Here is a 25924-nt window from a genome sequence, read left to right as displayed (position 1 = left end):
ATTTGTGTGCTCCTGCATTGGGTGCATATATGTTTATCAGGGTTATATCCTCTTGTTGTATTGATTCCTTTAGTATTATGAAGTGGCCTTCCTTATCTCTTGTTATGGCCTTCACTTTGAGGTCTATTTTGTCTGATATAAGTATTGCTACCCCAGCTTTTTTTTCATTTCCATTTGCCTGAAAGATATTTTTCCATCCCTTCACATTCAGTCTGTGTGAGTCCCTTCTAATGAGGTGGGTCTCTTGTAGACAGCAAATATATGAGTCATGTTTTTTTATCCATTCAGCCACTCTATGTCTTTTGATTGGACCATTTAGTCCATTTACGTTTAAAGTTATTATTGAAAGGTACTTGTTTGTAGCCATTTTTTTTGTGTGTGTGCGGCTGTTTTCTTTCTGGGCTTTTTATTTCTTCTTTTTACACCAGTCCCTTTAGCATTTCTTGCATTGCTGGCTTGGTGGTGATAAACTCCCTTAGCCTTTTTTTGTCTGTGAAGCTTCTTATTTCCCCTTCAATTTTGAATGATACCCTTGCTGGATAGAGTATTCTTGGATTCAGTCCTTTGCTTTGCATCACTTTGTAAATTTCTGTCCATTCTTTTCTGGCCTGATGTGTTTCTGTTGAGAAATCATTTGATAATCTGATGGGGGATCCTTTGTAGGTAACTCTCTGTTTCTCTCTTGCAGCCTTTAAATTCTGTCTTTGTCTTGTACGTTTGCCATCGTTATTATGACGTGTCTTGGCATGGGTCTTTTGGGGTTCATCTTGCCTGGGACTCTCTGTACTTGTGTAACGTTTTTCTTCCCCATATCTGGGAAGTTTTCTGACATTATTTCTTCAAATAGATTTTCTAATCCTTGGTGCTCTTCTTGTCCTTCTTACAGCCCTATTATGCGTATGTTACTTCGTTTCATGTTGTCCCGAAGCTCCCTCGGGCTCTCCTCCTGCTTTTTAATTTTTTTCTACAGTTGCTGTTCAGATTGAGCTTGTTTCTCTGTCTTATCTTCTAATTCACTAATTCGGTCCTCTGCTTCTTCTAGTCTGCTGTTGAAACTTTCCATGGTGTTTTTGATTGTAGCTATATCACTTTTCATTTCTTCCTTATTCTTGCATCGGTTGTTGATTTTCTCATCCATCTGGTGAATGAATTGTACAACCATTATTCTGAATTCTTTTTCTGTCATGTTGCTTGCTTCAACTTCATTAATGTCCTTTTTTGGTGACTCCTCATTGTCTTTCCTCTGGGTGTTGTTTTGTCTCTTCATTCTGATTATCTCCTGATGGTTCAAACGTCGTGTTGCGTGGGCCTGGGCCGTGTGCAGTGGGAGCCTCCCACCACCCTAGTGTCACTGAAGAGCTCTGACACTAAGATGTGTGGTTGTTGTTGGTTGGTGGGAACCAGGCTCGCACAGAGTCAGTGTTGTCAGCGCTCACGTGGCCTCGAATGCGCCCTTAGAATCAGGGACCCTGCCTGCACCGTGATGAAACAGAAACTCCCCCTGAAGTGTGTTGAAAACCAGAGCCCCCTAGTGTGCGCCAGGAGTCAGAGTTCCCCAGAATCCAGTATCAGAGACTCTGTTGCTTTGAGCGACCTTGCCTTGAGAATCAGGGTCCCTGTGTGCCCTTGCACCAGGAATTGGAGTCACTGGCTCTTAGTATGAATGCACAGGAAACCAGGATCTCAGGCGCAGGTGATAAGAAACACAGTCAAGTCACTGGTGCTTGGTGCTGCCTCCTGCCCAGAGAATCGGGGTCCCTGGGCCTGTGATATGCGGGACAAATTCCCGGTGTTCACAGGATTGCTCCCAGCCCAGGTCTCCAAAGCCTGCAGTGCGAGTGGGCTCAGTTCCTGGGGTTCATGCCTTTGCTCCCAGCCCAGGGCTCAGAAGCCTGCAGTGCACGCAGGATCAGTTCCTGGGGTTCGTGCACTTGCTCCCAGCCCAGGACTCCTGAACCCGGCCCTACACGGGATCAGTTCCAAGGGGCTCGCGCACTTCCAGGCTAAAGTTCCTGGAGCGCTGAGGCCCAGGCAAGGGGTGGGTCTATCAGTTAGTTACTCTGGTGCTGCCTGCAAGCCTGCGGGAAGTGGGGATGGGCTCTGTTACTCATGGATCTGCCGCAGGGATTTCTGAACTTTTGGTGTCCGCAGGTCTGTAGCTGTGGTCACAGGTCTCTGTCCCCAGTGGCTGCAGGGTCCTGGTATGCATCTGAGATCAGACTGGGTGGTGCTGAGGCCAGGATCCTAGTCTCAAGCAGCTCTGTTTCCCAAGATGGCGTGGTCACCGTGCCTGTGCTGGCCGCCCAGGAGTGTCCACGCAGGGAGCGGGACTCCACCGCCTAAGACTGCCGGTTTAGCAGCCCCTTAGAAGACCTGCAGAATCTAACTGTCCCTAGCTCATACACACACACCACACATGCCCACACACTCCTCTATCACTTCCTTGCGCTCTCCCACTCTATCCATCCCTACCTTCCTGCTGGTCGCCATTTTTCTGCTCTGTCAATTTAACACTGGCTGTTAAGAATGCATAATATAGCCCTGGCCGGTTTGCTCAGTGGATATAGCGTCGGCCTGGGGACTGAGGGGTCCCAGGTTCTATTCCAGTCAAGGGCGTGTACCTTGGTTGCGGGTACATCCCCAGTGGGGGGTGTGCAGGAGGCAGCTGATGGATGTTTATCTCTCATCGATGTTTCTGGCTCTCTATCTCTCTCCCTTCCTCTCTGTAAAAAAATCAATAAAATATATTTTTTAAAGAAAGAATGCATAATATAGCCCTATCTGGTTTTGCTCAGTGGATAAAGCATCGCCCTGTGGACTAAAGGGTCCCAGGTTGGATTCCCGTTAAGGGCACATGCCCTGGTTGTGTCCTTGATTCCCAGTATGGCTTGTGCCAGAGGCAGCCAACCAGTGATTCTCACTCATCATTGACGTTTCTACCTCTCTCTCTCCCTTTCCCTTCCTCTTTGGAATCAATACAAATATATTTTAAAAATGCATAATATATTTACTGTAAGTCATGTGTTCTCCAGAAACATTAACAATATGGAGGAACAGGGAAAATAATTTCAATGTCACTTTCTAGGATGGAGCTTGTAAAGCTGTAGTGTAAGCCAAAAAGACTTGAATTTGAACTTAGCATATCTGGCTCAAGTCCCATCTTGGTCACTTCTTAAGTGTATGATTTGGGTAAGTGAATTAAACTACTGGATTTCAGATTCTTCACCTATAAATTTGGGCCAATACTTCTTACCCTCAAGGTTTACTTAAAGAATACAGCAGTTGAAAAAATTTCAAATCTATAATACACATTAATTATATTATATACTGTATATTTTTTCTTCTGAATCTTAATCTCAGTGGTTATATTGAGCATGACTAATTTCTCTCTTTTTAAAAATTCTTTATTATTTAAAGTATTACATATATCTCCCTTTTCCCCCATTAACCCCTCCCCGGTCATCCCCCCACTACACACACACACACATACACATATGCTCTCACTCCTCTACTCTCTGTGTCCATGGGTTATGCTTGTATGCATGCATACACCTCTTTTGGTTTCTCTCTCTCTCTCTCTCTCTCTCTCTCCCCCACACACACACACACACACTCGCCTTCTGTCTGAGATTGGATGGTCTGTTTGATGCTTCTAATTGCTCTTAAATAATAAGCCTTTATAGAAACAAACGACATTCCCAGGGAAGGTTGATGATATAGTTGTCAAGAAACCTTAAAAAGTGGCAGTCAGTCATGGTCATAAATTTTATTTTAAAAGTTCCCCAGAATTGATCCATCCAGGGAGGCTGATTGATGCCAACCAAACTCATAAGCAACTAATGTATAAACTAGAATGCCACTCCCTTTTCTAGTTTATAGCTATATGGTAAGCTGAATTAGTAATAAAAGTGTCACTTAGTAATTATGCAATTAGATTAAGGGGAGATTAGGTAATTTTTAGTCGATTTTATCTATATTATATTGAGACCAATGAATGTCCCTGTCTCACAGTGGAAAATGTGTATATAGTCTGGACAGTATATATGATTTCAGATTCAGCATTTCTAGTCTGGACATTGCTGAATTCACATTCTGAATTCTCCTCTGACTTCCCATTTCTCTTAATGTCATGATACTTTAACCTCTTTGTATGATATACCCTAGATTTCTTAATATCACGAATTAAGTTATAGGTAAGTCATTTTCCCTGAGCCTGGTGTACATTATGTGTCCTTACGTTACAGGTTGGTTTAATTGTTGGAACTCCAAGAGGTGCAGGGGTGCCCCACTGGAGCAGCCTGAGGCTGCTATCAGGTAGCCTGGTGTTAGCTGAATAGGCTAAGTTATTAACCTGGATATTTCATTATCATTCTCTTTTAGCCTCTCTGGGCATATTATATCACATATATATTATATCCACTTATTCAAATAAGTAGGGGAAATGGATAAGCTAATTCCCCTGCTTACCTTCTATTGAATTATGTTCGCATAGGCTTAAATTAAACAGTTAAATCCTGCAAGCTTGTTAGATTTTATTTGATTCTGTGAATAATTTTATGATGCTGTTCTATAGGAGAATGGGGTGTGTGGCCTGAAAAGTACTAGATTTTAATCTTTCTAAGCCAGTAATAGAATTTAACAGAAAAGACAAAATCTTGGTCCTGGACCGAGAAAAAAGGCAGCTTTAATAGTTTCCTGAAACACAACTAAATCAACAGTATATATGTGAGATCCACCCGTGTTCAAAGCAAATTGGGAGTGACTATTCCTTTGTATATAGACTTATCACTTTCTTTTTTTAAATTATTTATTGCTTAAAGTATTACAAAGAGTATTACATATGTCTCCTTTTTTTTCCCCGCCCTTGACAATCCCCTGGCCTCCCCTACCCCTCAGTGTCTTATGTCCATTGGTTATGCTTATATGCATGCATACCAGTCCTTTGGTTGATCTCCCCCCCCCCCTCACTTTCAAGAGTAAACTTACTCCAATCTTTAGAGGAGAATAAATTTTACAAATATTTGATTTACACAAATGTAATAAAAACAAAGCTACTTACTACATTAAACAAGTCTTCTGGAAAGAGAAAGAGAATGTGTTGCATACTAGTATTTTACAGACCACATTTATGACATGATCTCAAGCATTACTGATTTCATTACCTTTTCCTGTTTATTATGTTTCTTCCAGATTTAATCTACAAAATTGAGCTTGCAGGAGGTGTAGGAGCAATCCTCCTTCTCTTTGTACTGTTCGTGATCATCTACAAATGCTACAATATTGAACTGATGCTCTTCTACAGACAGCATTTTGGAGATGATGAAACTACTGATGGTAAGCTGTTTCCTATTGTTCAAGTTCAGTTAAAAGGCCTGAAGATGTGCCTAGCTAGTGTTGCTCAGTGGTTGAGCACAGACCCATGCACCAGGAGATCACTGGTTCCATTCCAGGTCAGAGCACATGCCCGGGTTGCAGGCTCGATCCCCAGCAAGGGGCATGCAGGAGGCAGCCTATGTATGGTGATGCATCAATGTTTCTATCTCTCCTTCCATCTCCCTTCTTCTCTCTCTAAAAAAACAAAACAAAAAAAGAAACAAAAAACAAACAAAAAAAAGAAACTGAACAAAAACATATTTTTTTTAAAAAAGGGCATGAATCTGTGATTATGTAAGAGAGTATCCCTATTCTTAGGAAATGCATGAAGAAACATTTACAATTAAAGGATTATGACTAATGCAACCTATCCTCAAATAGTTCAGGAAAATTTTACTTATCTATCAAGAAAGAGAGCAAAGGGTAGAAAATATTAACAGTAGATGAATCTGGGTAAAGGATATATGAGTGTACTTTGAAATAGTTTTATTTTTGTAATGTTCCTGTACATTTGAAATTATTTCCAATTAAACAGTTTAACAAGGAGACATTAGTTGGTCAGTATAAAAAACAATTGCTGTCAAAGCTCTTTACCTTGCTAAGAAACAAATTAAAAATCAATTCCAGCCCTAGCTGGTTTGGCTAAGTGGATAGATCATCAGCCTGCAGACTAAAGGCTCTCGGGTTCAATTCTGGTCAAGGGAAGATACCTCTGTTGCAGGCTCAGGCCCTCTCAGGGCGTGTACCAGAGGCAACCAATCAATGAGTCTTTCTCTCACATTGATGTTTCTCACTGTCTCTCCCTCTCCCTTCCACTCTATAATAAATCAATTTCATTTTCCCATAGGAAATTAAAATTTAGATATAGAAAATTTTAGCCATTCTTCATTTTATTAATTTTATTGGTTGACATCCTATATCATAAAGAGGTGATATGCAAATTGACCGCCACACCCTCACACAAGATGGCCACACCCATGTGGTCAAAAGATGGCCACCACAAGATGGCTGGCAGGGGAGGGCAGTTGGGGGTGACCAGGCCTGCAGGGGAAGGCAGTTGGGGACAACCAGGCCTGTAGGGGAGGAAGGGCAGTTGGGGGCAACCGGGCTGGCAGGGGAGGGCAGTTGGGGGTGATTGGGATGGCAGGGGAGCAGTTAGGCGTCAATCAGGCTGGCAGGCAGAAGCAGTTAGGGGCAATCAGGCAGGTGAGCGGTTGGGAGCCAGCAGTCCTGGATTGTGAGAGGGAATGTCCAACTTCTGGTTTAGGCCCAATCCCAGATTGGAGAGTGTGCAGGCTGGGCTGAGGGAAACCCCCCTATGCATGAATTTCGTGCACTGGACCTCTAGTTGTTTAATAAGATTACATAGGTTTCAAGTATATGTTTCTATGATACATGTTCTGTATATTGTATTATATGCCCACCACTCAAAACCAAATCATCTTTTGTCAACATCTATTTGACCCCCATTATTGGTTCTAATCCCCACTCCCCTCTCTCTGGTAACTACCATACTGTTGTCTGTGTCTGAGGTTTTGTACTTTTGTATTCCTTTTTTGTTCATTTGTTGCTTTAAGTTTTAAATCCCACATATAAGTGAAATCATATGGTCCTTAACTTTTTTTGTCTGACTTATTTTGTTTAGCATATTTTCAAGGTCCATACATGTTGTGACAAATGGTAGTATTTCATCTTTTCTTATGGCTGAGTAGTATTCCCTTGCATATATGTACCAAATCTTCTTTATGCAATCATCTATCAAAGGACACTTCAGTTTTTAAAAAATATTTTGGCCACTGAAAATAATGCTGCAATGAACATAAGGACGTGTATGTCTTTGGGGAAATGTTTTTAAATTTTTCAAGTTGATATCCAGAGGATGGGTTGCTGGGTCACATGGTAACTCTATTCTTAACTGTTTTAGGATCCTCCATCCATACTCTTTTCCACAGTGGCTAAACCAGGAGCCTAAAACCTATAATGGAGAAAAGAAAGCCTCTTTCATAAATGATGCTGGGAAAATTGGAAAGCCACATGGAAACGAACAAAACTAGATTACAGTGTGTCCCCACATACAAAACTTAACTCAAAATGGATTGAAACCCTGAATATAATATCTGAAACGATAAATTACATAGAAGAAAACATAATTACTAAACTTATATACCTTGGTCTCAGAGCAGATTTTATGAATTTGACCTAAAAGGCAAGGGAAGAAAGAGATTATTATGTTAAGGGAAATAAGCCAATCAGAGAAAAACAAGTATCACATGATCTTACTTATATATGGAATCGAATGAACAAAATAACTGACAAACAAAATAGGTCCAGAGGCATGGATGCATGGGACAGACTGACAGATCTCCGAAGAGAGGGGTTGTGGGGGGAGGGGGGCAGGAAGAGATAACCAAATAAATTATATACATACATGCATAGCCCAAGGACATAGACAATAGCATGGTGGAGGCCTGGGGTGTGGCTGGGGCTGCATGGTGGGGGGCAAAGGTGGGTGGAAATGGGGGATATATGTAATACAGTCAATAATAAAACTAAATTTTAAAAAGACAAAAATAAATGAGTGGGACTATATCAAACTAAGAAGCTTCTGCACAGCAAAAGAAATTGACAACAAAAAGCAAACAACTGAGTAGGAGAAGATGTTTGCAAACAGATTCGACAAGGGATTAATATCCAAAATATATAAAGATTTATATATTTATCTATATCTCAATATCAATATCTACATCTTAATACCAAATGAACAAACACTCCACTTAAAAATTGACAGAGGTGTTGAACAGACACTTCTCCCAAGAAGACATACAAATGGCCAACAGATATATGAAAAGATGCTCAACTTCACTAGCTATTAGGGACATGCAAATCAAAACTACAGGATTCCTTTCATCACAATTTATCCTCCCTATACCATCCCTCTTCTCCATTAATCAACATTCTGTTGTCTGTGTCTATGATGTTTTTTGTTTTTGCTTAATACCTTCATCTATTTCACCCAGTCCCACAACCCACCTTCCCTCTGATAACTGCAAGTCTGCTCTGAGTCTGTTCCTATTTTGTTAGTTTATTTGCTCCATTAGATTCCACACATCAGAACACACAATATAATATACAAATGACATATTTTAGAATTGTATACCCGAAACCTATATAATTTTATTAACCAATCTCACCCCAATAAATTCAATAAAATAGAAGAAAACCTACAATGAGATACTGTTGCAGAAGGAATTAATGGGTCAGATTTCCCAGACATGAGTGGGAATAAGGTTCTTGGGGTACTGCTAAAATAAAATTTTTCAGAAGCCCCACAAGAGGATGAGATGTGAACAAAGGCTTTATTTGCATGAAGTTACATTTCTCAGGTTCCAAAGTCAACTGGCCCTAAAGCCAGTCCTAGAAAAGGTGCAGTTGAGGTTCCAGCAGATCTAGAAGCAAGGCCAGTGACTAGAGTTTCCATTCCATGTTTCAGTCAGGTGTGGTTCAGCATCCAGGTGTGATTATGGGTAATCACCTTCTCACTTCACTCATACTTTACTGGGCATGCATCTATACTGATTTTGTCCAGTCCCTTCCCCCATCGATAATCAGGGAACAGATTTGGAGAACGTTAAATGCATCTTTTTTAGCAAAGCTGTATAAATGGCATGACTTTATGTAGCCTTCCCTTTCCTCCTTTCCTGTTAAATAATAACCAGGATATTACAACAGCATCAATACCACCTTACACCTGTTAGAATGGTGATTATCAGCCAGACAAGTAATAACAAGTGTTGAAGATGATGTGGAGGAAAAAGAACCCTCATTCTCTGCTGGTGGGAATGTAAACTGGTATAGCCACTATGGAAAACAGGATGGAGTTGCTTAGCCCTTATTTTTATTTTTAATCTTATTTTTGAGATTATTACAGATGTCCCTCTTTTTTCCCCCCATTGTCCCCCTCCACCAGGTTCCCACCATATTCCAGGACTTTGATAACCTATTGCCTGTATTCACAGGTAATGCATACACGCATATAAGATCTTTGCCTCATCTCTTTCTGCTCCCCCACCCTCCTTTCCTCTGAGAATCATCAGTTTGTTTCATTTCCATACCTCTGATTCTATTTATTCTATTTTATTCACCAGTTTATTCTTCTGTTCATTAGATTTATTATTTGTTTATTTTGATTTTTAGATTCAAATGATGATAGGGATGTATTTGTTTCCATTTTGTTGTTCATATTTTTTATCTTTATATTTTTCTTCTTCTTCCTCTTCCTAAAGAATAGCCTTCAAAATTTCACATAATACTGGTTTGGTGGTAATGAACCCCTTTAGCTTTTTCTTGTCTCTGAAGCTCTTTATCTGACAGTCAATTCTAAATGATAGCTTTGCTGGGTAGAGTAATCTTGATTGTAGATCCTTGCTATTCATCACTTTGAATATTTCTTGCCACTCCCTTCTGGCCTGCATAGTTTCTGTTGAGAAATCAGCTGACAGTCATATGGGTATTCACTCGTAGGTAACTAAGTGCTCTTCTCTTGCTGCTTTTAAGATACTCTTTTTGTCTTTAGCCCTTGACATTTTAATTATCATGTGTCTTGGTGTGGTCCTCTTTGGGTTTCTCTTATTTGGGACTCTCTGTGCTTCCTGGACTTGTAAGTCTATTTCTTTTGTTGCAGAAGACCAGAGAAAAACCAAGCCATGCTTAGAGAAAGGGAGTTACATTTTATTATTAAACTAGAGGCCTGGTGCACAAAAATTTGTGGCACTCAGGGGGGGGGGGCCTCAGCACGGCCTGTGCCCTCTCTAAGCTGGCAATCAGACATCCCTCTGGCAGCCTGGGAGCCCTCACAGGATGTCCACTTGCCAGTGGGGAGCAGGCCTAGGATGTAGTCAGACATCCTTAGCGCTGCTGAGGAGGCGGGAGTGGTTCCCACCACCACTGCTGTGCTGGCAGCCATCAGCCTGGCTTGTGGCTGAGTAGATCTCCCCCTGTGGGAGCGCACTGACCAACAGGGGGCATCTCCTGCATTGAACGTCATAGTGACCAGTCATTCCCAGTCGTTCTACTGTTAGGGTCAGTTTGCATATTACCATTTTATTATATAGGATAGAGGCCTGGTGCATGGGTGGAGGCCGGGTGGTTTGCCCTGAAGGGTGTCCCAGATAAGGGTGGCGGTCTTGCTGGGGTGCCTGGCCAGCCTGGGTGAGGGGCTGATGGCTGCTTTCAGGTTGGCCACACCCCCTTCAGGGTGGAGGTCCCTGCTGGGGTGCCTGGCCAGCCTGGGTGAGGGGCTGATGGCAGTTTGCAGGCTGGCCAAGCCCCCCAGCAGGGACCCTCACCCCATGGGGGTGTGGCCAGCCTGCGTGAGGGGCTGATGGCCGTTTTCAGGCTAGCCATGCCCCCTGGTGACCCAAGCTCCCAGTCTCTCCTTTTTTTCTTTTTTTTTCCTGGGATTTATTTATCTTCTATAATTGAAACTTTGTAGCCTTGAGCAGAGCCCAGGTCTGGCCAGGGAAGGCAGGAAGCTTGGCTTCTTCCATCGCCAGGGGCAACCCAAGCCTCCTGCTTGCTCCAGCTCCGTGCCCACACCATCTTAGTTGGCTTAATTTTCATAGTCACTCCTGATTGGCTGATGGGCGTGGCTTGTGGTCATGACTTGAGCATAGAGGAGGGATGGTTAATTTGCATGTTTCTCTTTTATTATATAGAATTCTGTGTAGGCCCAGAGAAAAATGTGTCTTTCAAATTCCGGGCCACCAAACATGGAGGAAACTCCTCTATTTATACTTTCCAGCCCTTTATCTTCCAAATTTGGAATGAGACTTCTGGGAATTCTGAGAAAGAAGGCCTGTGTGCTGGGAAGGGGCCATGAGACCATATCTCAAGGCCTGGCCTGGTGTCAGTACTGACAACTCTGTCTGGGGCATAGTTTACAGCCTCTCTGGAATGGGAGTAGTCTTATTTTCCTTATTATTTAAGCAAGCAAGCATTACAGAAGCCATACTATCAGAGTTAAAATTTCAAACAGCAGTTTTTATATAAGATGGATGCTTCACTTTCACCAGGAAGGGAAAGTTTTCTGTCATTCTTTCTTCAAATAGGTTTTCAATTTATTGCTCTCCTCCTCTGGCAACCCCATAATGCAAATGTTGATACTCTCAAAGTTGTCCCAGAGGCGCCTTACTCTATACAGTGGGGCCTTGACTTACAAGTGTCCCGACTAACGAGTTTTTCAAGATATGAGCCGTCTCTTGGCCGATTTTGGGGGGTTACAAGCCAGCTCCAGATACCCCACTGCTAGTTGGTGCAGCGAATGTCACAGTGAACACCACAACATCAGCCCAGCATCACGTGTCTCACTCGTTCACTTTTTGATTTGACATACGAGTAATTTGAGTTACGAGCTCCATCACGGGATGAATTAAATTCGTAAGTCAAGGCCCCACTGTATTCATATTTTTGGATTCTTTTTTTCTTTTTCATCTTCTGCTTGGGTGTATTGTTGCTTCCTCATATTTCAAATCATTGATTTGATTCTCAGAATCCTCTACTGTTGAATCCCTGTATATTATTATTTATTTCAGTCAGTGTTAATTCAGTCATGCTTAATTTCTGACTGTCCCTTTTCCATTTTTTGAAGGTTTCTAGAAGTTTCTTGAGTAACATTATAACCATGGTTTTGACCTCTATATCCAGTATTTTGCTTTCTTCCATTTCTTTCATTTGTGACATGTTTCTTTGTCTCCACATTTTGGCTGCTTCCCTGTGTTTGTTTCTATGTATTGGGTAGAGCTGCTATGTCTCCTTGAGTTGGTAGAGTGGCCTTGTGAAGTAGATGCTCTATAGGGCCCAGTGAACCCCTTTATGAGCTGTGAGCATAGGCTGGTTGTTGTTGAGACTTGATTGCTATTGATGCCACTGGCAGGAATTGACCTCCGGGCTAATTGACTGTGAGGACCAGCTGTGACTACAGTAGGAGAGCTGCTGTGGAGGAGTCACCCCTATGGAGCAGGACTTGCTTCAGTGTGGCTCTGGTGCTAACTGACTCTTCCCCTTGAGTGTGTCCCTTAAGGATGTATAGAGTTGTAATCTGGTATGGTCTCACACTGACCACTGGGTACATTGGCTCTTGGGTTTCTATGGAGGTACAAAGTTAGTCACTGCCTCAGGTCACCCAACAAGAGCTACAGAGAGATCTGCAGATTCCTCCTCTTTGTATCAGATTTTTAAGGGGCCAGAGGAGGCCCAGCTATGAAGCAAGGCAAGATAGTGCTGGTGCCGGGTCTTGGGCCTTTTATTGATAGGTTTGGGGATCCCTGACCCAGCTGCAACTTGTTTGAGAGGTTTTAGCCTGAGAAAGGACAGGCCATTAATATGCAAAAGCAGCTGCACACAGCTTGAGTGAGGTTGTAAATTGGATGAGATGAGGTATTCGGGAATCACCAGGTCAGAGCAAACATAAATGGCTGCCAGTCAGCTCTGTGACTGGACTGGTCCTAGCATAGGAACAATAATCCCTGTGAGCACCTCGATCTGGGAGAAAGCTGCTCTAGAGTTCCTGCCCTGATGCCAGACAATCCAGTTCCTCCCCATATGTGTCTGTGTTCCCCAGAGCCTCACCCTGCTGCTGGAGCTCAGAGGAAGCACGACCTTGTAAGTTCTGTTTGTGGTGCTGGCCTTTTAAGAGGAACAGCTTGGTCTTCAGCAGCCTCTGTGTCACTGAGCCGCAATCCACACTGGTTTTTACAGCTCGTGGTTCTTACTACCAGTAGGGACTTCTTTTCCCAGCTCTGGGACTCTGGCCTGGGGGTCTGGTGTGGGACTCGGACCTCTTGCTCCTCAAGATGCCCTTTGCAGGACGAACTCCCTCCTGATTAAAAAAGCAGCACACATGGGTGCTGGACCAGCTCGTTTAGCACCTCTTCACCTCCTACCAGTCTCAGCATGCTTTGTTCTTTACTTCTCTAGTTGTAGGACTTCATTCAGCCAGCTTTCCAGAATTTCTGGATGATGGTTGTTCTGTATTTTAGTTGTAATTTGATGTGGTGTGGGAGGTGGCTAGTACCAGCGTTTACCTACACCACCATCTTCCTGGCTTCTCTAGCTTAGCCATTCTTGACATCTATAAAAAAAAGCAACTCATTGAAGAAACTGATTAAAAAAACATGAAAATACTATTTTCAAAGCTCGAGGTACATCTATCCCACATATTTTTGATGATTATAGCACCATTATCAAAGGTGAATTCAAAGGATAGAAATTCAGAATGTGGCCTATAATTTTCTCATGTTTTCCATTTATGGCCCTTAGAAATATTATGGCTCTTTAATATCAATAAAGCATTTTGCCGAACCGGTTTGGCTCAGTGGATAGAGCGTCGGCCTGCGGACTGAAGGGTCCCAGGTTCGATTCCGGTCAAAGGCATGTACCTTGGTTGCGGGCACATCCCCACTGGAGGGCGTGTAAGAGGCAGCTGATCGATCTCTCTCATTGATGTTTCTAACTCTCTCCCTCTCCCTTGTTCTCTGTAAAAAAAAATCAATAAAATATATTTAAAAATAAATAAATAAATAAATAAATAAATAAATAAAATAAAGAATTTTATTGATCCTTGTTTCTTTGAAAATGCAAAAATGATTTAATTTTTTCAAGAGAACAAATTGATATTTCGACTGAATATCAATAAAAAATCATGGCATGTCACTTCATGTGCATAAATCCTCACCCAAAAACTACTTTAAGCCTTGGAATATGTGTGTGAAATGCCTTAGGTAATCCAAGATAAAAAGAAGTCCAATTGTAAGTCATCACTTTAAAAAGGCTGGTTTAATTCTTAGTTTTTTATTATATTTAAATTACAAAGGTTAGAGCTTTTATTATTTTAAGATCACAGTCTTACCTCAAAATAGATGGGTTTATTATTTTGTTTTATTTTTATAGTGATAGAAGAAGGGGAGAGTGGTGACTGTAACATCAAATTTTTTTTAGGAATCTTTAATTTGGGTTTTATTGCTACTATTAATGTAAACAATGATATGAGTGAGCTTTAATTGACTTTTATGTTTTCATAGTAATTTAGAAAAATGATGTTCAGTGAGTACATATGCATGCTCATTATCAAAGTAGTGTATTTACTCAACAGTTATAGCAGCCCATTTAAAACTTTTATAAATATCTATTGAGACATATCTTCAAAATGGGAAATTAGAGCCTGTTCTGAGCACAATTACATGCTCCAATAATATACTAGGTATATGAAAATTTGTTCACTTACCCTCAGTTTTTATATACAACAATTAATATTTAAAAACCTGAGTTTTTGCCTGTGCACATAAAATAAGTAGATAAAATATATGACTGAGGAAAATGTCACTGGTTCCCAAGTGCCAATAAGTGGTTAAAATATCCAATTAAGAATGGAAAAGATGCATTGTCTATATGAAAGAATATGAAAGGAAGGCTCCTGTAATTCATTTGTTTTGAGTCTTGATTATAAGTGATTTATTAATACTCCCTGTAAGAAATGATACAATTTATTAAGTTAATCTTTAACAATTAATTTCTTTCATCACCCATGCCCAATAACTCAGACTAACTGATCAGTTGTAGTACATATTTGTTAATGCAAATATTATATGACTAGGGGCCCAATGCACAAATTCATGCACCTTGAAAGGAACTGTGGCCCACAAGGTTGTGGTGGGCACAGGGGTGGGTCTCGGCCCATCCTCTGTGCACCAGCCTGGCCCCTCCCATCCCACCCCCACTGCCCCTGTCTGCTGGAAGCCCTGCTCCTGCCGTTGCCTCTCCCATGTGCTGATGAGGCTGGTCCTGCTTGCACCTGCTGATGGCACAGAGCGATTAGGGCTGGCACCAGCAGCGGGTGTGAGCAGGGCTGGTACCGTCAGTGGGTGTGAGTGGTGGCTGCTGCTCCAATTGCTCCTCAGGAGCAGGGGGAGATGGAGAAACCCTCAGAAGCAATTAGGGCTGGCAGCCGCCGCTCACACCCGCTGATGGCGCCCAGCGATTGGGACTGGCACTGGCAGTGGTGTGAGCAGCAGCTCTGGCACCAGCTGTGGGTGCAAGCAGGGCTGGTGCCGGCAGTGGGTGCAAGCACCAGGTGGGACCACGGCACATGGGAGCAAAGAACTTTCAATAACCACCAGAGGCTCACCCCAATGATAGCGACTGGCACCCCACCTTGTTCTGGCGCCCCTGCTCACTTGCTCACCATCCCACTGCGGCCAATGCCCACCATGTTCTGCGCATGGCCCCTGGTGGTCAGCGCACATCATTGCGACTGGTTGTTTGGTTGTTCAGTTGTTCAGTTGTTCCGCTGTTTGGTCTATTTGCATATTAGGGCTTTTTATATATAGATTTTGGCATCTCTTAGACAAAACTTAGTTTTACCTATATACATTTCTTTCATGTTTTATCTTTGATTCATATCTACAGTAGCATTTACTGAGAGTTCTTATAAACTGCCTTTTTGTTTTATTTTTTATAATTTATTTTTATGTTTTATTTTAAAATATTTAAATTACAGTTTGCATTCAATATTATTTTGTATTAGTTTCAGTAATACAGCAGAGTGGTTAGCCAATCATGTGCTTTACAAAGTGTTCCCCTGATATTTCCAGTACTCAGTGTGCACCATATATAGTTATTACATTATTATAAACTATATTTACTATGTTATAATTTACATCCCCATTAATATTTTTAACTTTCAATTTGTACTTCTCTAACCCAACCTTCCTCCCCTCTAGATACCATCAGTCTGTTCTCTGTATGATCTATGATCTATTTCTTGTTTATATTGTTAATTTACATATTTCTTTAGATTCCACATATAAGGGAAATCACATAGTGTTTGTTTTGCTCTGACCGATTCACTTAGCAAAATAACCCAAATTCCATTCATGCTGCCACAAATGGTAATATATTGTTCTTTTTATGACCAAGTAATATATCATTGTATATGTGTACCACAGCTATTTTATCAATTCATCTATTAATGGGCTGCTTCCATAGCTTGGCTATTGTAAATAATGCTGCACTGAACAATAGGGTGCATATATTCTTTCAAATTAGTGTTTTAAGTTCCTTTTGATATATACTGAGAATTGTAATTGCTGGGCAGTTCCATTTTTAATTTTTTTGAGGAAATGCCATACTTTTTCCACATTGTCTGTACCAATTTGCATTTCCACTAACAGTGCACAAGGGTTTCCTTTTATCCACGTTCTTACTAACACTTGTTATTTGTTGATTTATTGACGATAGTCATTCTGACAGGTATAAGGTGATATCTTATTAAATTTTAGTTTGCATTTCTCTAATGGTTATTTAATTTTAGCATCATTTGATATGTTTATTGGTCATCTGTATGTCCTCTTTCGAGCAGTGTCAATTTAGTTCTTTTGTCTAATTTATAATTGGACTAGTGGCCTGGTACACAAAATTTGTGCATGGGGTGGGTGTCCCTCAGCCTAGCCTGCACCCTCTCCAATCTTGGACCCTTCGGGGGATGTCCGACTGCTGGTTCAGGGATTGGGCCTAAACCGGCAGTTGGACATCCCTCTCACAATCTGTGACTGCTATCTTCTAACTGCTCACCTGCCTGCCTGCCTGATTGCCTCTAACTGCTTCTGCCTGCCAGATTGATCACCCTCTAACCAATCCCCTGTTGGCCTAATTGCCCCTAAGGCTTTTATTAGTATAGATATGACCCTTCACAGAAAATTTCACTAACCCTGCTTTACAATAAGGGCTTGACAATTGAATCATTAGGGCCAAATACCAAGACTTCCTTTCTTTGAATAGTGGAGAAATAATTAGCTTTTCTTTAAGTTGCCCTGAACATCAAATGAGATAATGACTTAGAAAAGTATAAAAGCACCATATAAAGACAACTGTCTTTTTCATGTACTGAAAAGACAATAAAGTGGTAAAATGAAAAACAATATTTCTATTCTCCCTCTTCCTTCCTTTACAGCCTTTATTTAAACTTTGAAATTTATACAAATTTCACTCCTATTTTCATTTCTTTACATTCAATATTACTTTGTATTAGTTTCAGGTTTTATATTAGTTACAGAATAATGGTTAGACAATCATATACTTTACAAAGTGTTCCCCACCCTCTCCTGCACCCTCTATTATGATATATAAATAATAGATATATGAGGAGTTATATTCAAAATTTAAAAGAACACATACAATTCAACACCAACAAAACCCCCACAAACTATCTATATATATAATGGAGGAATATGCAAATTTTCCTGGGATGCCAGCATGTCATGACCTTTCACAGGGTGGAGTGGTTGCAGGGCTGCTGGGCAGCAATCCAGGTCTAAGAGTGATTTTGTGCCACCCAGGCAGACTCTCCCATGGCCTGCAGCTGAATCCCAATGCTGACCTGGGGTTTACTAAACTTTACTGGAGCTGCTCCCCACACCCCCACCCCTTGCCCCAGGACCGTGCTGCCTCAGCAGGGCACCCCAGCAGTGTCCTGACAGGCAGGTGGCCTGGGAGAGCCAAGTGGAGCGGGGGCTGCTCATACCTGCTGCTGGTGCCAATAAGTGCCACTTATTGGCACGTGGGAACCAGTGACATTTTCCTCCGTCACATATTTTATCTACTTATTTTATGTGCACAGGTAAAAACTCGGGTTTTTAAATATTAATTGTTGTATATAAAAACTGAGGGTAAGTGAACAAATTTTCATATACCTAGTATATTATTGGAGCATGTAATTGTGCTCAGAACAGGCTCTAATTTCTCATTTTGAAGATATGTCTCAATAAATATTTATATTTATTGAGACATAGATATAATAATTCCTTTAGATTCCTGTGGTGTCAGTATTTACTTCTCGTCTTTCATTTCTGATTTTATTTATTTGGGTCCTCTCTCTTTTTTTTCTATTAGATATTTCCAATACCCACCTAGCATCATACCATCATTACAATACTGTTGACTATATTCCCTATTTAAGTGACAATAGGTTTACACATTCCTTCCAATCTTTCTTTTGTGTTGTTTGCCCTTCCTTTTCTTTATCATGTCTTCACTCATTTTCTTTATATAGTATTTCAATTAGCCCTCAAAGCTCAGTGAAGGCACTGGGAAACGCTTAATCCATTTTACAGACCAGGAAACTGAGGCCAAATCCAGTTTGCTGTGGAACTGTACTCAGTCTGCAGGGAGCCCTGACAACTGCACTCTCCACCTTTCCTAAGGGACAGTAGTGGGGCAAACAGAACAAACCTCCCCTTGAGGCTTCTGAGCCTCGTTCTCAAGCAACTCTTCATTGTGGATGCTCCACATTCTTTCCTCTCCCCCGTCCCCTACCCTCAAATTTACTGTCCCCCCTTATGGGGAGCACATGGTAGGCTTTGCACTCACCATGGGTGGGGCGGGAACTGAGGGTGGGGTGGGTGCGGGCTTGCATTTGGGCCAAGGCATGAGCAGGAGTTGCGGCCTCTCAAGTGCGCAGGCCAAGCTGAGGCCTGGTTAGTGCTGGGAGCTTCGCCAAACCACTGCAGTGCGGCGCCCCTCCACTGATGTGGTGCCACCCCTCAACCCCTGCCTCAGGGCTGCAGGTCCATGCCCCTCCACCTGGGCATCCTTCCAATCCAGCAGTCATCAGCTCTTGTTTTCCCTGTCTTGGGGCCACTGCAGAACCTCGCTGTCAGTGGGTGAGGCAGATCACCGCCCCCGGCCCACTGCCCTGGCCTGAGCCCCCTCCTGTGCACCCCACCTCAACACCACTTTGCACCCCTTAGGCCACCCGCCTCCTGGCCAGCTGCTTTGCCAAAGCCACAGTTCTCACCTGGGAGCCAACCCTCAGGTGGAGGCCTGTCTGCCAGCTTGCGGACCCCGGCTGTGGCTCCCTGAAGCCCCCGCTCCACTTGGCTCTCCCAGGCCACCTGCCTGTCAGGACACTGCTGGGGTGCCCTGCTGAGGCAGCACGGTCCTGGGGCAAGGGGTGGGGGTGTGGGGAGCAGCTCCAGTAAAGTTTAGTAAACCCCAGGTCAGCATTGGGATTCAGCTGCAGGCCATGGGAGAGTCTGCCTGGGTGGCACAAAATCACTCTTAGACCTGGATTGCTGCCCAGCAGCCCTGCAGCCACTCCACCCTGTGAAAGGTCATGTCATGATGGCATCCCGGACAAATTTGCATATTCCTCCATTTTATATATAGAGCTAGTTTGTGGGGGTTTTGTTGGTGTTGAATTGTATGTGTTCTTTTAAATTTTGAATATAACTCCTCATCAGGTGTATCATTATTCTAGTTATGTGAAATATGCCATTGGTATCTTGATAGGAATTGCATTGAATCTATTGCTTTGTATAGTATGGACATGTTAATAATGTTAATTCTTTATAACATGGTATATGCTCCCACATATTTTTAGCTTCTTAAATGGCTTTCTTTTTTAAAATATGCTTTTATTGATTTTTAGAGAGAGCAGAAGGGAGAAGGAGAGAGAGATAGAAACATTGATGAGAGAGAAACATCATGGATTGATTGCCTCCTGTATGCCCAATTCTGGGGATGGAGCTCACAACTCAGACATGTGCCTTCACCGGGAATCAGCCTCAGTGACCTATTGGTTCCTGGGTCAACACTCAACCACTGAACCACACCAGCCTAGTCAATTGCTTTCTTCAGTGTCTTATAATTTTCTGATTACAGGTCTTTTACCTCCCTCATTAAGTTTATTCCTAGGTAATATTTATGCAATTGTAAATGAGATTATTTTCTTAGTTTCCCTTTTGGATAGTTCATTATCTATACTAATATAAGGGTAATATGCGAATTAGACTGGACATCTTCCAGACGACCTTCCGGATGTCCTTCCAGACAAAGCCACAGTGGTGGGGCCGAGGCAGAGGCATTTAGTTGCAATCAGGCCAACAGGGGAGAGCAGTTAGGGGGATCAGGCTGGCAGTTAGGGGGATCAGGCCAGCAGGGGAGAGCAGTTAAGGGGATCAGGTCAACAGGCAGAGGTGGTTAGGGGCAATCAGGCTAGTAGGGGAGCAGTTAGGGGTATCAGGAAGGCTTGCAGAGTGGTTAGCAGTGATCAGGCAGTCAGGCAGGTGAGCAGTTAAGAGCCAGCAGTCCCAGATTGCAAGAGGGATGCCCAACTGCTGGTTTAGGCCTGATCCCTGACAACGCCTGAGGGGTCTCAGATTGGAGAGCGTGCAGGCCAGGCTGAAGACATCCCCCATGCATGAATTTCATGCACCAGGACTCTAGTTGATATATAAAAATGCAACTGATTTCTGGATATTTATTTTGTATCCTGCTACTTTATTGAATACATTTACCAGGTCCAATAGGTTTTTATGGGGGGATTTTTAGAGTTCTTTATATAGAGGATCCTGTCATCTGCAAATAATGAAAGTTTTACTTCCAATATGGATGCCTTTTATTTCTTCTTTTTGTCTGATTGCTGTGACTACAGCTTCCAGTACTATGTTGAATAAAAGAGGTGAAAGCAGGCATTCCTGTCTTGTTTTTGATATTAAAGGAAACATTTATGTTTTGCTCATTGAATATGATGTTTGCTGTGTGTTTGTCACATGTCACCTATATTATGTTGTTACATTTCATATATTACCACTTTGCTGATAATTTTTATAATAAAATGTATGCTAGATTTTCTCAAATGCTTTTTCTACATATATTGATATGATCATATGATTTTCATCCTTCACTTTGTTTATATGGTGTATCATGTTAATTGATTTGTGTATATTGTACCAACTTTACAATCCCAGGGACAAATCCCACTTCATCATGGTGTATGATCTTTTTAATATAATTCTGGATTTGATTTGCTAATATTTTGTTGAGGATTTTAGCATCTATGTTCATCAGGGATATTGGCATATGATTTTTTGTAGTATCTTTATCTGATTTTGGAATTAGGAATTAATGCTGGCTTCATAAATTAGCTTGGCAGTTTTCTCTCTTACTGAATTTTTAGTAAATGTTTGAGAAGGATAGGTGTTAGGTCTTTGTTTGTTAAAACTCCCCCTTGAAGTGATCTGGTCCAGGACTTTTGTTTATTGGAGTTTTTTAAATTATTTCTTCAATTTCATTATTTGTAACTAGAGGCCCGGTGCACAAAAATTTGTGCACTCGGGGGGGAGGGGGAGAGTCCCTCAGCCCGGCCTGTGCCCTCTCGCAATCTGGGACCCCTTGGGAGATAACGACCTGCTGGCTTAGGCCTGCTCCCGGGTGGCAGAGGGCAGGCCTAATCCCTAGGTGCAGACCCTGGTTGGGCTCAGGGTAGGGCCGATTGGGGGGTTGGGGCACCACCCCCTGTCACACTCAAGGCAGGGTCAATGGGGAGGTTGCAGCGCCACCCCCTGTCACGCACAGAGCAGGGCCAATCAGGGGATTGGGGTGCTGCCCCCTGTCACGCACAGAGCAGGGTCGATCAGGGGGTTGGGGAGCTCCCCCGTGTCACACACAGAGCAGGGCCGATCAGGGGGTTTGGGCACCACCACTATCACACTCAGGGCAGGGCAGATGGGGAGGTTATGGCTCTACCCTATCACACGCAGAGCAGGGCCTATGGGGGGGGGTGGGACGCCACCCTCTATCACCCACAGAGCAGGGCCAATCAGGGGGTTTGGGTGCTGCCACTCTCACACTCAGGGCAGGGCAGATGGTGAAGTTATGGCTCTACCCCATCACACACAGAGCAGGGCCCGTGGGGGGGGGGGTGTTGGGTCGCCACCCTCTATCACCCACAGAATAGGGCCGATCAGGGGGTTGGGGCGCTGCCACTCTCACACTCAGGGCAGGGCCGATGGGGAGGTTATGGCTCTACCCCGTCACACACAGAGCAGGGTCCGTGGGGTGGGGTAGTTGGGGCACTGCACCCTGTCACACACAGAGCCACAGGGCAATCAGGGGGTTTGGGAGCTCCCCCCCCAATCAGGCACAGAGCAGGGCCGATCAGGGGGTTGGGGCACTTTCTCCTGTCATGAACAGAGCAGGGCAGATAGGGAGGTTGTGGCCCTGCCCCCTGTCACACACAGAGCTGCAGGGTGATCAGGGGGTTTGGGCGCTGCCCCCTGTCATGCTGATCCCGGTGCTGGGAGGCATATTACCCTTTTACTATATAGAATAGAGGCCTGGTGCATGGGTGGGGGCTGGCTCTTTTGCCCTGAAGGGTATCCTGGATCAGGGTGGGGGTCCCCACTGGGGTGCCTGGCCAGCCTGGGTGAGGGGATGATGACTGTTTGCAGCTGGTCACACACCCTTCAGGGTGGGGGTCCCCACTGGGGTGCCTGGCCAGTCTGGGTGAGGGGCTGAGGGCTTTTTTCAGGCTGGGACTGAAGCTCCCGACTGCTCCTTTTTTTCTTTTTTCTTTTTTTATTCTGGGCCAGCTTTAGCTCTGAGGCTCCAGCTCTAAGGCCTCCTCTCCTGAAAGCAGTTATCTGGTTTGTTTCGGTTCTATAATTGAAACTCTGTATCAACTCCAGCTCTGAGATCCCAGCCGGCTGAAAGCTGGTTTCTGGGGTTTTGTTTAGCTTCCATATTCATTACAATGTTTCTTTAACTGCAGGCTCAGAGGCCAGCAAGGCAGGTGGGGAACGTTGGAGTCCTCCGTCACTGAAGCAAGCAAGCCTCATGTTAGTTTCAAGCTGCCTGGCTGCTGGCCGCCATCATGGCTGGCAGTTAATTTGCATATCACCCTGATTAGCCAATGGGAAGGGTAGCGGTTGTACGCCAATTACCATGTTTCTATTTTATTAGATAGGATTGGTCTGCTCAGATTTTCTGTTTCTTCCTGATTCAGTTTTGGGTGATTGTATGTTTCTAGGAATTTATCCATTTCTTTCAGCTTGTCCTATTTGTTTTGAATATATTTGTTCATAAAATCTACTCATATATAAACCCTGGATGTAACATCATGGCCAGAAGCGCGACCAACCAGAAGGAAGTCAGTCCTGCAGGGGTCATGTTGGAAATGGCTGCGCCCTCCCCCAGCTGTTTCCTGGAAGGTGAGGTTTCAGGCAGGAACCGACCATCAGAGGAGGTTTCAGGCAAGGACCTGACTTCAGGGTGAGGTTTCAGGCAGGAACCAGCCCTCGGAGCAGAGCGTGGAAGTGAAATGATTTGTAATGGAACTATTATTGAAGCTACCTTTGGAAATACTATAGATCAATGGTTCTCAACCTTGGCTGCACATTAGGTACCTGGGAATCTTTTTAAAATCCTGATTTCTGGGCCTCAACCTCTGGAAATTCTGTTTCTTTGTTACTAATGTTGTGGCCCCACCCCATAACAAAGAAACAAGTTCCAGAGGATGAGGCCCAGAAATCAGGATTTTAAAAAGATTCCCAGGTGATTCTAATGTGCAGCCAAGGTTGAAAACCACTGCTATAGATAAATATATCTAAACGTGCAATTCTTTGTCCAAAAAATGAGCATGTTCAAAAATTAAATGAAGAAAATTTGGATATACTCAATGGAGATTTTCACACATATTTGAGTGATTATTCCATTGATTCCACAGATGATGCTGAAAAGGAAAATTTTCCCATTGAATTTCTTAATAGTATTACTCCTTCCAGAATGCCGTGTCATAAATTAAAATTGAAAGTGGGTGCAATCATCATGCTATTGAGAAATCTCAATAGTAATGGGGTCTTTGTAATATTACCAGATTTATTATCAAAAGCTTACAACCTAACATTATTGAAGCTGAAGTATTAACATGATCTGCAGAGGGAGAGGTTGTTCTGATTCCAAGAATTAATTTGTCCCCATCTGACACTGGCCTCCCATTTAAATTGATTTGATGATGGTTTCCCGTGATGCCAGCATTTGTGATGACTATTAATAAATCACAAGGACAAACTCTAGACAAAGTAGGCATATTCCTGCCTGAACCAGTTTCTGCACATGGTCAGTTATATGTTGCTTTCTCTCGAGTTTGAAGAGCATGTGAAGTTACAGTTAAAGTTCTAAATACTTCATCACAAGGGAAATTACTCAAGCACTCTGGAAGTGTTTTCACTCTTAATGTGGTGTACTGGGAGATATTAGAATAAGTTTAATCACTTTATCAGTCATTGTTTGTGTCACTGTTGTTTTTATGTCATGTTTTTGTTGTTTTCATATCACGTTTTTGTCATTTTTATATCATGCCTCTGTTGTTGTTATATCCTTTTGTTACTGTTTATTTATTAATAAATTTATATATTATTTTCATATACATTTTATTAATTTCCTTTCATCTCTCACACTTCTATTATAGAGAAAGGGCAAATAGCAATATTAAAATATCTCTGCTAATTAATTCCCTTTTTAAAAATAATATAATTTATTGATTTTTTACAGAGAGGAAGGGAGAGGGATAGAGAGTTAGAAACATTGATGAGAGAGAAATATCAATCAGCTGCCTCCTTCACACTCTCCACTGGGGATGTGCCTACAACCAAGGTACATGCCCTTGACCGGAATCGAACCTGGGACCCTTGAGTATGCAGGCCGGTGCTCTATCCACTGAGCCAAACTGGTTAGGGCAATTAATTCCCTTTAAATGTGCACAAATTTTGTGCACCAGGCTACTAGTATTCTTATAATCCTTTATATTCCTGTGGTGTCAGTGTTTACTTCCCCCTTTCATTTCTGATTTTATTTATTTGGGTCCTTTCTCTTTTTTTTCTATATGAGTCTGGTTATATGTTTATCAATTATGTTTATCTTTTCAAAGGAACAGCTCTTGGTTTTATTGATCTTTTAAATTGTTTTTTAGTTTCTATTTTGTTTATTTCTGCTGTGATCATTATTATTACCTTCTGTCTACCTACTTTTATCTTTTCTTGTTGTCCTTTTTCTAGTTTATTTAGATGAAAGGTTAGATTTTTATTTTTTTTCTTATTTTTTAAAATATATTTTTATTGATTTCAGAGAGGAAGGAAGAGGGAAAGATAGAAGCATCAATGATGAAAGAAAATCATTGATCAGCATACTCCTGCACACACTCTACTAGGGATTGAGCCTGCAACCATGCATGCGCCTTGACCAGAAATTGAACCTTGACCTCCTGGTTTATAGGTTAACGCTCAACCACTGACCCACATCAGGTGGGCAATATTTTTCTTATATCTTGAGATAGGCCTGTAGTAATATGAACTTCCCTCTTAGGACTGCCTTTGCTATGTCCTATAGGATATGGGTTGTTGTTTTCTCATTTTCATTTGTTTCAAGGTATATTTTGATTTCTTCCTTGTTCTCATTGTTAACCTGTTCATTGTTAGTGAAACATTTTTTAGCCTCCATGTGTTTGTGTGCTTTTCAATTTTTTTATTTTTATTGCTTTCTAGTTTAATACCATTATGGTCAGAGAAGATGCTTTATATTATTTCATTCTTTTTACATTCATTGAGACTTGTTTTGTGCCCTAACATGTGGTCTATCCTAGAAAATGTTCCAAGTGCACTTGAAAAGAATGTATATTCTGCTGCTTTGGGGTGAAGTGCTCTTAATATATCAATTAAAGCTA

At 42.3% G+C, this 25924-nt stretch overlaps 1 protein-coding gene across 1 annotated transcript in view; it reads left to right on the top strand.

Moving 5' to 3' along the window:
- IL1RAPL2 (interleukin 1 receptor accessory protein like 2) overlaps positions 1–25924 on the top strand; it is a 693469-nt gene that overhangs the window by 643052 nt on the left and 24493 nt on the right. The window contains exon 9 of the mRNA XM_036304134.1: positions 5191–5334. Within this exon, the coding sequence (XP_036160027.1) occupies positions 5191–5334 (144 nt within the window). The remainder of the gene's footprint in view (positions 1–5190; positions 5335–25924) is intronic.

This window comes from Myotis myotis, unplaced genomic scaffold (genome assembly GCF_014108235.1).
Source record: "Myotis myotis isolate mMyoMyo1 unplaced genomic scaffold, mMyoMyo1.p scaffold_m19_p_4, whole genome shotgun sequence".
Taxonomy (NCBI): domain Eukaryota; kingdom Metazoa; phylum Chordata; class Mammalia; order Chiroptera; family Vespertilionidae; genus Myotis; species Myotis myotis.
This window is presented reverse-complemented; position numbering and strand designations above follow the sequence as displayed.